Genomic DNA, 14,564 nt, shown 5'->3' on the forward strand with positions numbered 1-14,564 from the left:
GCCACAAGGGCTAAAGTAGATTAGATTACATGTATTTTTCATTCCATACTGTGGAGATCCTTCAGAATACACAACTTGGGGGTGAGTGGACCCCATTCTGGACTCTACCTCAGAAAAATCCGAGAAAAAAAAAAAAAAGGTTCAAATGGCTCTGAGCACTATGGGACTCAACTGCTGTGGTCATAAGTCCCCTAGAACTTAGAACTACTTAAACCTAACTAACCTAAGGACAGCACACAACACTCAGCCATCACGAGGCAGAGAAAACCCCTGACCCCGCCGGGAATCGAACCCAGGAACCCGGGCGTGGGAAGCGAGAACGCTACCACACGACCACGAGATGCGGGCAAAAAATCCGAGAAGGCACCAGGAACTGAACCTAGGTCCTTTCCCACCAAAGACAGTGATGCTAACCATTTGGCTATGGAGATGATCAAATATTTTCATTTGAAAGGTAATAAATAACTTGCCACAAAAAATGTAAATGTACAATACACTGAGGTGCATATGACAATTCTTAGGCTATTGCAGCCATGCATCATCAAATAAAATATCATTTTACAACCCTTATTTACAATGCTTGCATTACTGTACTGATTTTTTACAGTCTTATTGTACTAATACTAGGATTGGTTTGGTTGATATTATTAGTAACATACGCACATCAGTTGGTTCTACTAAGAAATTCATACATGAAATTGGAGTAGTTGGTCACCAATAAATCCTTTAAGCTGCTCTTAAATTGAACTTTATTAGTAGTTTAACTTTTTGTGGCTGATGGCAAGTTACTGAAAATGTGCGAGTCTGAATAACGAACACCTTCCTGGACCAAAGTGACTTCCAACCTTTGTAAAGATTATTGTTATTTCTAGTACTGAGTTATTGGTGTGAAAAAGATATACAAGGTGTATCAAAAAGAATCATCTGATTTAAAAATCCCAATATTTATGGGGAAAGGTGATGTGCAGGACTGCAGTCACTATAGAGGTATTAAACTGATGGCACACACAATGAAAATTTGGGAAAGAGTTATAGAAGCAAGATTACGCAAGAAGACTGTGGTGTGTGAAGAACAGTTTGGGTTTATGCCAGGAAGAGGAACGACTGACGCAATACATGCTTTAAAGAGGATAGTGGAGAGACACGGAGAGTTACAAGTCGATCTACATATGGCTTTCCTTGATTTGGAGAAAGCATATGACAGAGTCCCAAGGGACAAAATATGGAGAAGCACGAGATAGCAGTGCATGGCAGAGAAGTATGTGAGGTTAGTGAAGGAAATGTACAGAGGAGCAATGACACAGGTGAGAAGTAGTGTGGGCATGACAAGGGAGCTTCCAGTAAAAGTAGGGTTACATCAAGGGTCTGTGCTTAGTTCCTACCTCTTTGACCTAGTCCCTACCTCTGACCTAGTCCCTACCTCTTTGACCTGATTATGGATGTGCTGGTGACAGACATGAAGAAGGAAGTGCTGTGGAATATGTTGTTTGCAGATGATGTGGTTCTTTGTGAGTAGAGCATTGACAGACATTGAGGAAAAGCTGGAGGATTGGAGGAAGGCAATAGAAGAAAGAGGGATGAAAATTAGCAGGACAAAATCAGAATATTTAGCACTGAAGGATGTGCAGATGAGGTCTTGCAAGATCTAGGATGATGAGCTGAAATCTGTCTGCAAATTTAAATATTTGGGGTTGTACATACAGAGGGACGGAGGACTGGAAAGCGAGTTATAACACCGAATAAATTGCGGTTGGAACAACTGGAGGAAAATGAGCTGAGTGTTGTGTGACAAGAAGGTGAGCTTTGGGTTGAAAGGGAAAGTGTACAAGTTGGTGGTAAGGCCTGCTTGATATACAGGGCAGAGACATGGGCAATCACAGTAGCCCAGGAAAGGAAGATGGAAGTGGTGGAAATGAGGATGCTGAGGTGGATGTGTGGGGTAACAAGGAAGGACAGGATTAGAAATGAATTTGTTAGAGGAGTTGTGAAAGTGGGACCCATGGGGAAAAAGATACAAGAGAGCACACAAAGGTGGAATGGACACTTACAGAGAAAAGGGGAAGAGTATATTGGAAACAGAGTTGAAGATATAAAGACTGAAGGAGCGAGAAGGAGAGGAAGACTGAAGATGAGGTGGAAGGATAAGATATCCGGGGACCTAAGGGAGAGAGGATGGAAGAAGGAAGAGGCAATGGACAGCGTACTATGGAGGAGAAGGATCCAGAAGAGCAACGCTGACCCTACGTGACGTGGGACAAGGCGACGATACAGAAGAAGGAGAAGAAGATGCGGGAAATAACTATCTTGTTATCTAACATAAAAAGTTTACACCAACAGTATAAGCACAGCCAGTGCAATGCTCAGTGGTGGCTATGTACATTGCAGGCATCTCGGCAGTTCCACACAGTCTGGCGAGAAGAATTTTGCAGTTTTTGGACAGCTGCAAAGGGAGACTAACACTGACAATCCCAAACAATATGACCACTGCCTTACACAAGACTGAATGCTGCCTGCTGGCACAGCAGACATGTGATGCAGCAAGGGAAGTATAAAATCTGACCACAGATAGAAGGGGAATGATTCTAGCAGCTATAGAGACTGCAAATATGGAAACCCCCTAACATAGGCAACTTTGATGAAGGGCAAATTGTTGTGGTCTGGTACCTGGGAACAACGAAAAGTGAAGCTGGTCAGCTATTTGGACACCACTGTCATGAGCATCTGTGGAAACTGGTTGAAGAATGGTTAAACAATGAATAAGTGAAAATGTGTCAGATTTCCACATCTCATCAAAGAATGTAGAGGTTGGAGGCTTGCCGGCTCTGCGAAGCAGGCTAAGCTATGATCTGTGGCAGATTTTCTGACAGAGGACAATGCTGGTGCAGGCACAAATGTTTCAGAGCATATTGATAAACATGGAGCTCCAAAGCAGATAAACCATTCATTTTCCCATGTTTACCCAACATCATCAATTATGACAGCAGTGGACACAGTATCATTGAGATTTGGACTGTGTATCAATGGAAATGTGTCACTTGGATGAATCACATGTCTTGTTACACTATTTTGATGGTCGTGTCACCTAGGCGAAAAGCTGCTCAAAACAGGCACCATACCACACATGTGTGGTGGTTAGGGCAGCACTGTGCTGTGTAGGACATTCACATGGGATACCACTGAACCTATGGTAGTAATCGACAACTGTGGACTACATGAACATTATAATGGACCACCTGCATCCCTTAATGCTCGACACTTTCCCTGATGGCAATGGCATCTTTCAGCAGGATAACTATCCATGTCACAAAGCCAGAATCCCACTGCACTGGCTTGAAGAGCATGATAGTGAACTTATATTGATGTCTTGGCCACAAAATTCACTTTGGCTAAACCTGACGGAACACAGCTGGGATCCTTTTGGTCAACAGCTCTGCACCCACAAACCACTGGGCCGTAATTTACTTAATTAGAATTGGGTGATTTGTATGTGGATCCCTGGTGCCAAGGGAAGGGTTCAGTATCCTCTGTCCTGAGGGTTGTTGGCTTTCTTGACCTCAGAGCCTCTATTTATCACTCAAGTAGATCCTCAAATGGCATCACAAGGCTGAGTGCATTCTGTTCCAGTCCTCCCACAAAGGAACAATCCCTGGCAGTACTGAGAATTGGATCCGGGTCCTTCATATATCAGGCAGATACACTAACCACTGAGCTACAGAGGCATACATGACTTGTCTTACAACTTTTCAATAAATCATCAGGGTATGGAGTCTTTTTTGCTACAGTTTTTCACTACACTCATAAGCAGATTGATGTATTAGTACAAATTATTTATATTCCAATAGACTAGGCAGTAAAAGGAAATAATGAAGATGAGTATGTAAAAAATAAATACCACAATGCACACTATGTAGATCACCCATATTAAAGTAAATGAAGATAAATGAATAAAGAGAAAAGATGATGGAACTGATGAAAGCGATTAAACTGCAAAATCTTCTGGCCTGTAATGAAGGACATAGTAAGCTTAACTGAGAAAAGAAGCACTGATGTCACTAAATGTACCTTCACATGACAGTTACTGAAGCTGTGAACACTTTAGAAATTGGCCACTTAGAAGAATATCGGACCTAGGAAACTGGCCATTTATACCATAATTTACAGCCACATACATAACTGATGTATCGTCAAGAATAATACATACTAAAAAAAGAACAAGCATCAAGATTTATTTTTCATATTTACTTTAGTTCTTTGTTAGATCATAAATTTTAACCCCCCCCCCACCCACCCACTCACACACACAAAAAAAAAAAAGTGTGAGGTGAATTATAGAGAAATTTCTTCCTCCTCAGCTTCCAAATTTCTTGCTCGTTCACAAGCATGATGTGTTTGCAGCAAAATTATAGCAAGCTGTAAGACCTAATGAGTACACACACCAAATTGTATCAATGCAATCATATTGGCTCAGCCATCTGCGACAGCAGGTGTTACATTATTTGATGTTTCTTTCAAAATAATTCTACAAACTGGCAACAGATGGCAGCAGCAGTCTGTACATTGTTCTCATATGAAACGAGTCCAGTTTTTGAACGACAGGTGGCTCGTGTGTTAGGAAAATGCAACCTGACCTACACTTGCGTGCAGTCTTTTTAAGACAAAGTTGCTTTGCTCAGGTTAGATCTTCAAAGTGTTAACACATTACTAGTTCATGAAAATATAAGTACACAGGAAGACATGCAACTGCTTACAGTTTCTGGAATAAATTAAAAAGAAAAATAAACTACATCTCTGGCGAAACAGATACATACCTGGCTTTTAATTTTTCACTCTCAACCTCAAATACACTGATGATGAGATCATTAACTTTCTGTTTGGATTTAACAGAACCCCCAACAGTGTGGGCAACTGCTGTTAGCTTTATAGGTGAAGCAGCTGCAGAGTTCCACAGGAATACTGTTGGAGAATACTTATGACAACCTGCAGGCACAAATTCATAGGCACCTGGGAGGTTGACACAAGCTTTGTTCACACCCCTCTCAACTGAGAGGTTTTGTACAGATCCAGCTCCAGATTTTTCAGACACAAGTTTGTATTGTACCTGAATATGAAAGCAAGTATTAGAATAGTTACATAATTTATTAAGCAGTATTTTTTTCAAACACTTAATTTTAATATAATAGTAGTACAACAACAATAAAGTGTAGTTAAATGACATTTCTGGCTGATGGACTCCAGGTGTTAATTCACTTGCACATATTGAAAAGGAATTTTTAACTACTGCACTTTAGCATGTTTGATGTGAGTAAAATTATTATGTACGAGGGCTATTCAGAAAGTAGGGAACATTTCCATCTGACACCGCTAGGTGCGAGCTGATAGCGTATATTTTGGTATGTGCGTGCTCGGCAGCTCAGTCGGCATCCATCTGTGACTATGGGAATGTCTCTGCGCATCTGGTTTTATTGATATTCGAATTTGAAATGTGCACTGCAATTGAAAATCTCACCAGTTGTGAGGTGCAGTCTGTGATACGGTTTTTGTTGGCAAAAAACCTAAATCCTATAGAAATTTATCATGATCTGTGCGAAGTGTACGGAAATAACATACTAAGTGAATGTTCTGTCTGGAAATAGTGCATTCAGTTTAAAAATGGCCGAACCAACATTCATGATGAAGAGAAGAGTGGACGCCCGAGCATTGTGACTGACGATCTTGTCACTGAAGTTGATGAAACGATTCGTGAAAACTGTCGCTTGACAATAACAGAGCTTTCGCTTTCTTTTCCAAAAGTTTCATGGACTTTGTTGTTTGAAATTGTCACTCAAAAGCTAAGTTACCACAAATTTTGTGCACAATGGGTGCCCAAAATGCTTACAGAGCACCATAAAGAACAGCGAATGGGGGGCAACGTTGACATTCCTGGGGGCCTACCACAAACATGGTGATTCATTACTGGATTGAATTGTAACCAGTGACAAGACTTGGGTGAAACATGTCAATTGCGAGACAAAATTACAGTCCATGGAGTGGAGGCACACAAAGTCCCCCCAAAAACCAAGAAAATGTTTGCAAACCTTGTCAGCAAGGAAGTTGATGGCAACAGAGTTTTGAGATAGGCAAGGTGTGCTTCTTATTGATTTTTCTCGAATGTGAAGCAACCATAAATTCTGCCCTGTACTGACAAACTTTGCACAGCCTTATAAGAGCAGTTCAAAATAAACACTGAGGAAAGATGATGTCCAAAATCTTGTCTTTGCACAATACCTGACCTCACACAGCAAATCACACTAAAGAACTCCTTAGTCCATTCAAATGGGATATTTTTCCTCATCCGCCCTACAGCCCTGATCTTGCACCAAGCAATTTCCACTTGTTTCCCAAGATGAAGAACTGACTTGCAACACAGCACTTTGATGACAACGTGGAACTCCAGGTGGGCATGACTCACTAGCTGAAGTCTCAGGCAGCAGAATTTTACGACGAAGGTCTTTCAAAACTTGTCCACCAGTATGATAAGTGCCTCAATGTGTTTGGTGATTATGTGACAAAGTAGTATGTCAGTTGCTCTTTCAGATGTATATAATAAAATGTATTTCTTGCACTTAAGTTATTTTTAAATGCCAAAACGTTCCATACTTTCTGAATAGCCCTCGTATAAAATGATTATTGTTTATACACTCCTGGAAATGGAAAAAAGAACACATTGACACCGGTGTGTCAGACCCACCATACTTGCTCCGGACACTGCGAGAGGGCTGTACAAGCAATGATCACACGCACGGCACAGCGGACACACCAGGAACCGCGGTGTTGGCCGTCGAATGGCGCTAGCTGCGCAGCATTTGTGCACCGCCGCCGTCAGTGTCAGCAAGGTTGCCGTGGCATATGGAGCTCCATCGCAGTCTTTAACACTGGTAGCATGCCGTGACAGCGTGGACGTGAACCGTATGTGCAGTTGACGGACTTTGAGCGAGGGCGTATAGTGGGCATGCGGGAGGCCGGGTGGACGTACCGCCGAATTGCTCAACACGTGGGGCGTGACGTCTCCACAGTACATCGATGTTGTTGCCAGTGGTCGGCGGAAGGTGCACGTGCCCGTCGACCTGGGACTGGACCGCAGCGAAGCACGGATGCACGCCAAGACCGTAGGATCCTACGCAGTGCCGTAGGGGACCGCACCGCCACTTCCCAGCAAATTAGGGACACTGTTGCTCCTGGGGTATCGGCGAGGACCATTCGCAACCATCTCCATGAAGCTGGGCTACGGTCCCGCACACCGTTAGGCCATCTTCCGCTCACGCCCCAACATCGTGCAGCCCGCCTCCAGTGGTGTCGCGACAGGCGTGAATGGAGGGACGAATGGAGACGTGTCGTCTTCAGCGATGAGAGTCGCTTCTGCCTTGGTGCCAATGATGGTCGTATGCGTGTTTGGCGCCGTGCAGGTGAGCGCCACAATCAGGACTGCATACGACCGAGGCACACAGGGCCAACACCTGGCATCATGGTGTGGGGAGCGATCTCCTGCACTGGCCGTACACCACTGGTGATCGTCGAGGGGACACTGAATAGTGCACGGTACATCCAAACCGTCATCGAACCCATCGTTCTACCATTCCTAGACCGGCAAGGGAACTTGCTGTTCCAACAGGACAATGCACGTCCGCATGTATCCCGTGCCACCCAACGTGCTCTAGAAGGTGTAAGTCAACTACCCTGGCCAGCAAGATCTCCGGATCTGTCCCCCATTGAGCATGTTTGAGACTGGATGAAGCGTCGTCTCACGCGGTCTGCACGTCCAGCACGAACGCTGGTCCAACTGAGGCGCCAGGTGGAAATGGCATGGCAAGCCGTTCCACAGGACTACATCCAGCATCTCTACGATCGTCTCCATGGGAGAATAGCAGCCTGCATTGCTGCGAAAGGTGGATATACACTGTATTAGTGCCGACATTGTGCATGCTCTGTTGCCTGTGTCTATGTGCCTGTGGTTCTGTCAGTGTGATCATGTGATGTATCTGACCCCAGGAATGTGTCAATAAAGTTTCCCCTTCCTGGGACAATGAATTCACGATGTTCTTATTTCAATTTCCAGGAGTGTAGTTGACAAGTTAACACTGAGTGTAGAGTGCAATGTAGTTTTTGTAATGTCAGTGATCAAGGAAGGGGCAGGGAACGAGGGGAGGGGGAAGGTGGAGGAGGAAGAGATGATGAAGCCTAATATCAGCTCACAACTTGCTCCTCTTAAAAATCATCCAAAGAGCTGCCAGGTTTAAAAACCCAACACACATCACTAACTGAAGGTTTTTTCCAAAGAGACAAAAATACGCTGACATTAAATCTCTCTTTAAGAAAGATGATAAGAGAGATGTCAATAACTAACAACTTGTTTCACTACTGAAATTATTTTCCTATCTTTGTATGTGATGTATTGTAGAATAGTATCACATCTCAGCAACAATAATATCCTCAACAAATCACAGTTTGGGCTTCAGAAGCATTGCTCTACTAATTAATTAACAAAATGGTGCAGGCTGGTATTTTCTGTGACCTATTTAAGGCGTTTGAATGTGTGAATCACAGTACTCTCATAGATGAATTAAGTTTTATGAGGCTGATGGTACAGTCAACTAATGGATAATGTCACATCTAACCAAAGATTACAGAAAGCTGTACTTAGTAGATCAGCCAATGTAGTCCAGGGACGTTATTCTGAACAGGAAGAAATCACTTATGGGGTTCCCCAAGACTCAGTCTTAGGTCCGCTATTGTTCCTCATATATATATCTAAACAATCTTCCATCTAATATAAGACAAGCAGAATTAGTTCTTTTTGCAGATGGCACTAGTATTATAATCAATCCAAGCATACATACAGAAACAGAAGAAACGGTAAACAATGTTCTTAAAAGTATCACTGACTGGTTTTCTGTGGGTGGTCTCACCTTCAATTAAGAAGATGCAACATATTCATTTCTGCACATCTAAGGGTACTATACTAATGATAAGTATGAGACAGAAGAGGAAATAATAAATAGGTTGGAAACTTCAAAATTCTTCCTGATGAGAATTTAAACATTATGTGATTCCTAAAACAATGTAGTTCAGCCACATTTGCACGAATCATTGCAAGTCTTGGGGATAGACGAACTGGTAAGTTAACATATTTTGCATATTTTCATTCAATAATGTCATACGGAGTAATGTTTTGAGGTAACTCATCTTTATGGAAAAAAAAGTCTTCATTGCTCAAAAATGAGTTGTATGAATATGTGGTGCTCACACATAATCATCCTGTAGACACCTGTTTAAGAAGTTATGCATTCTGACTGCTGCTTCACATTATATTTATTCCCTCATGAAGTTTGTTGTAAATACTCCACTATTGTTCAAAAGGAACAGTGATGTACATAATTACAATACCAGAAGAAAAAGACATTCATTAGCCCATGTTAAAGTTGTCTTTTGCACAAAAAGCAGTGGACAACACTGCAACAAAAATTATTGATCACTTACCTGTTGATATAAAATGTCTGACAGTCAACAACATAAAACTTGAAAACAAGCTGAAAAAAGTTTCTCCTTGATAACTCCTCCTATTCAGTAGAAGAATTTCTATTACTGTAATGTGGAAGAGGCGGTGGATAGAAATTACTAACTCACATCTGTATATTTTCGTAAAAAATAAAAAAATAAATCTTAAAAATGTCCAGCTTTAATTTGTGATCTGAATGTAAAAGGATTTGTTCCACATCATTAAGATCTATCATGCAAAACAATCCATGGAACATGAAACTAACCAACACGAATCATTACGTTACATTTTCATGGCCTTCCTTCACAGGAAGCTGTGGAAGGATTGGAACATAATTTAGAATACTGACATGCCACTGGTCATCACAAATTATACGGATGCCTCTCCTATCTTCCTTGGCCAAAATCCAATCCTGACAGCTCATTTGTCAAGACTCAGTCCACAACCTCATAGTATATCTCAAATCAAATGATGATATGATTTATGTCTTTCACAATGTATTGTTTTTCAGTGTTCACTAAATAATGACTACTTTCTTAGGTCCAATAGAGAAAAAATAGCACCTATTGTAATCACTTCTGATTTTCTTGCTATAAATGAGAGTACTTCTGTTTTACTCTGAGAAAAGTATGCCCCAGTAGCTGAATGGTCAGCATGACGGAATGTCATCCCAAGGGGCCGGGGTTCGATTCCCAGCCAGGTCGGAGATTTTCTCCACTTAGGGACTGGGTGTTGTTTTATCATCATCATCATCATCATCATCATCTCATCCCCATTGACATGCAAGTCACCGAAGAGGCGTCAACTCAAAAGACTTGCACGAGACGAATGGTCTGCCCATCGGGAGGCCCTAGCCACATGACATTTCCATTTCCATTCTGAGAAAAAAGGTAGGTGTTGGAGATTTTCTAGAAATGTGTGTGTTATAATCTTTAGGAATACAGAGAATATTTACTTTTACAAGGTGGGGGGGATCAAATATGTATAACAGCAACAGGTATCAGCAAACAATGCAGAACGTTTTAGAGGTACATGTTAATGAGGATATAAAATCATAAAAATTATAGTCACAATCTTCTAAAACGAGCTTTTTCAACAATCTTATTTGTCTACATTGAGTATAAGGATTTGATAAGTTGATATACATTGCATATTTCCATTCACTGGTGTCCTAATGGTGTAATGCACAGCAGTATGGAACTGTTTTCACAAAAAATGTTCACAGAAGAAAATGAATAGAATTCTGTGTAAAGTAACACAAATTTTAAATGTGTATTTGTTCTCTGATGAAATTTGTCATCTATGACTAATAGGGTTAACGTGCAATGGCCTCAAACCATTTCAGTTAACTGTGCACCCATTAAATAGATGCACATGATACATCAGCAGATCCCTGTATCCTACAATATATTATTAGGACTTCTGTTCCATTACATGTAAACACTTGTCAAAAAATTACTATTCTGAATTGTACCCTGCTGCTATGAGAGATCCACTGCATGCTGTGCTTTATGATGCTGCCATTCCTGCCTTCAGCATATACCAACAGGCCATGATAACTTGTTAATTTAGGTGACTGTTTTCAATGATACAAGCATCCAGTTGCAGTATTCCTGCACTCATGCCAATTTCTCAGTTCTCTAACATGAGGTTATCAGAGGTAAATGTGTGATGTAAATGTTAACGTGCTGCTGCTGCTGCTGTTGTTTGCTAATGAATGTGTGCTGATGAACTGAAGACAGCAGTACTGGGATTTAACATCCCACTTCCACCATTGTTATTAGAAAGGACGATACTAACTCACTCAGACAAGAATGACGGAAGATATCAGTTATAAAAATTTTCTGGAATCAGTCTGGCTTTCGTGTAAAGTGATTTATGGAAACTGCAAAGCCTTTAGCAGAATTTTTGTTTGTTAAGTTTAACTCTACTCTCTTCACATATGAGGCCAGCATCTAGAATCAAAGTAGAAGAGCAGTTCTAGCAAACTGAAGCTGTTGAAAAGGCCTTGAAGAACACATGGGTAGCTCAGCCTGCATGACCATTGCTCCAAAAAGGAAGGATTTGTTTTCAATCCCGCCCCAACACACAGTTTTAAGCTGCAGGAAAGAGTCTAATCTATTAACTACATCACTTTGTTTGGCACCACTGAACTAATGCATGGTCTGCTGCACTGTGGCCCTTCTACCTATCATTTCAGATCAAGCTATCTGATAGCTACACATTACCCACAGACTGTTGAACATTACAGCGAATTTATTTTGAATGTTTAGTATCCCCACTAGTGGACATTTATATGGACACAGATTAGCTGGCGTGGGTCCCGTGGGAAAGTAGTGCGGCAAGCTGGCACAGATGGTGTAGGTAAAGCAAAGGACTCTGTGGGTAAAGCCATTGACACAGGTGTTCATCTCTGGTGATAGGCTACAGCCTGTCAGTTCTTATGCTGATGTTAACTACCTCAGACCTGGCCTTTGCCTCACTTTGTGCTCTGTTTCCCCATGATAATGCTCAGCTGTTTGTGCTGGTCGCATTTTGTGTTTATCTCTGTGCTAGTCTCTACGAGGTGTTCAGAGACTCTCCTCCTGTCATAGATTGACTTGCACATAAAGTTTTGTTCGCTCTATTGTGGTCTAGCTCCCTGGCTTTGTCAGCTAGTACAGTTAAATTTTTGGGGCAGTGCTGGTTTTGTAACATTGTCATGCCCTGTGTAAATACAAAAGAATGAATGTACTCAGGGTATTCCATTCTAGGCCTTTGAATGGTTCTTTCGAATACCCCACTATCGTCATGACATCACAGCTGAAGTGCCTCTTTTGAGTGGTTCTAATTATTTTACCATAATCAATCATGTTGACACCTGGTGTCTAGGACTAACTTTCCACCACTGGCACCTGGACTATCAGTGAACATGCTAGCAGTATATAATACTATGTCATGCCAAACACTGCAACTTATAGAGGCAACAGAAGCATACCATTCACCTCTATTCATTTGCTCAGACTAGATATTTTGAGTAATGAGATAAAATGGTCCAAACATGGTCAGAAACATAGGGTTAACCATACTATATTTGACAGGTAAATAAATTTTTAATGAACTTATTCCTCATGTTGTTGTTGTTGTGGTCTTCAGTCCTGAGACTGGTTTGATGCAGGTCTCCATGCTAATCTATCCTGTGCGAGCTCCTTCATCTCCCAGTACCTACTGCAACCTACATCCTTCTGAATCTGCTTAGTGTATTCATCTCTTGGTCTCCCTCTACGATTTTTACCCTCCACGCTGCCCTCCAATGATAAATTTGTGATCCCTTGATGCCTCAGGACATGTCCTACCAACCAATCCCTTCTTCTAGTCAAGTTGTGCCACAAACTTCTCTTCTCCCCAATCCTATTCAATACCTCCTCATTAGTTACGTGGTCTACCCACCTAATCTTCAACATTCTTCTGTAGCACCACATTTCGAAAGCTTCTATTCTCTTCTTCTCCAAACTATTTATTGTCCATGTTTCACTTCCATTCCTCATAAGTGAACAAAAAGTTACCAGCAGAAGTATACAATTAATGTGCAGTCTCATCATGAAAACTTGATGCCAATGTTGAGTTGGCTAGTTCTAGATAATGACACTCTAATACAACACGGCATTGGTATAATCTTAAAACATGAAATTTAAGTTTTTAAGCCTTAGAATACCAGTAACTTTAGTCAATAATGGCATGATGGAAAGATGCTGATATACATGGAATTGTTATATTCACCCCAAAAATAAAGCAGCAAAGTGCACAAAATAAATATGCCATTGTAAATGTGCAAGTAAGAAGCAAGATCATTAAAGGAAAGTACAGATTGGAATATCAACACTATTAAGAAAATAACAGATTGTTACTCACTGTAAAGATGACATGCTGAGTTGCAGACAGATGCAATAAGGAACTGTTACACACTGAGCTTTTAGCCAAAGCCTTCTTCAGAAAAGAAAAAGCACACATTCACACAAGCAGGCACATCTCACGCACACATGACTGCTACCTCTGCCCACTCCAGCCAGAATGCAACTGTCAAATTGAATGAAAGCAGCAATCTGGAGTGGGACAGGGAAGAGGGATGGATAGCAAAGTTCGGATGCGAGGAGAGAAGGGCACTTTCTGGTGGAGTGTGCAGAGGCTAGCTGGTGTCAGAATTAAGCTGCCAGGCAAAGTGTTGGGTGGCTGTGAGGGAGGGGCAAGGGGTGGAGTGGGGTGGGGTGGGGGGATAGGGAGTGGAAAAAGAGAAAAGCAGAGAAGAGGATAAGACTGGTAGGTGCATTGGCAGAGAGCAGTGCATAATGAGGGTGAGTTGATGTTGGGATGATTTTGGGAGTGGAGAATGTGTGGTAAGGATAAATCCCATTCGCACAGTACAAAAATGTTGTTGGTGGTGGGGAGGCTCCAGATGGCCCAGTTCTGAAGCAGCCATTGAAATCATGCATGTTATTTTCAGCTGCATGTTATGCCACAGGGTGGTAGATTTTACTCTTGGTCACAATATAGTGGTGGCCATTCATCCTGATGGACATGTGGTTGGTAATCATACCACTGTAAAAATATGTGCAATGAGTGCAGTAGAGCTGGTACACAACATAGATTGCTTAGCTTCTGATGGGATGGGATAAGTCTGTGAGAGGACTGAAATAGGATGTGCTGGTTGGGTGGATATGGCAGGTCTTGCAGCTGGGTCTTAAAAGGGGATATAGGAATTGGGAGTCACACTGGGGTGGACTGGGGTGTTGTGGAGGTTGCGTAGGTGACATAACACCACTTTAGGAGGAGTGGGAAGGTTCTTGGGTAGGATGTTCATCATTTCAGTGCATTTCAGTGCCCTGAAAAAAGGATGTGGCTCTGCTTTTCCAGTCCAGAGTGGTATTGTGTGACGAAAGGGTGCTCTTAGTAACAAGTTCTCGGGCTGTTGGCAGGACTGGATGATATGGCATGGGAAATCTGTTTGGAGACTAGGTCTGGGGGATAGTGCCTGTCTGTGTAGGTCTTACCAAGA

General features: G+C 41.9%; 1 protein-coding gene across 1 annotated transcript in view; it reads right to left on the reverse strand.

Annotated features, from left to right (window-relative positions):
• The window catches only part of LOC126176795 (nodal modulator 3), a 171,573-nt gene that overhangs the window by 24,192 nt on the left and 132,817 nt on the right, over positions 1-14,564 (reverse strand). The window contains exon 10 of the mRNA XM_049923975.1: positions 4,809-5,098. Within this exon, the coding sequence (XP_049779932.1) occupies positions 4,809-5,098 (290 nt within the window). The remainder of the gene's footprint in view (positions 1-4,808; positions 5,099-14,564) is intronic.

Source organism: Schistocerca cancellata, chromosome 1 (assembly GCF_023864275.1).
Source record: "Schistocerca cancellata isolate TAMUIC-IGC-003103 chromosome 1, iqSchCanc2.1, whole genome shotgun sequence".
NCBI lineage: Eukaryota > Metazoa > Arthropoda > Insecta > Orthoptera > Acrididae > Schistocerca > Schistocerca cancellata.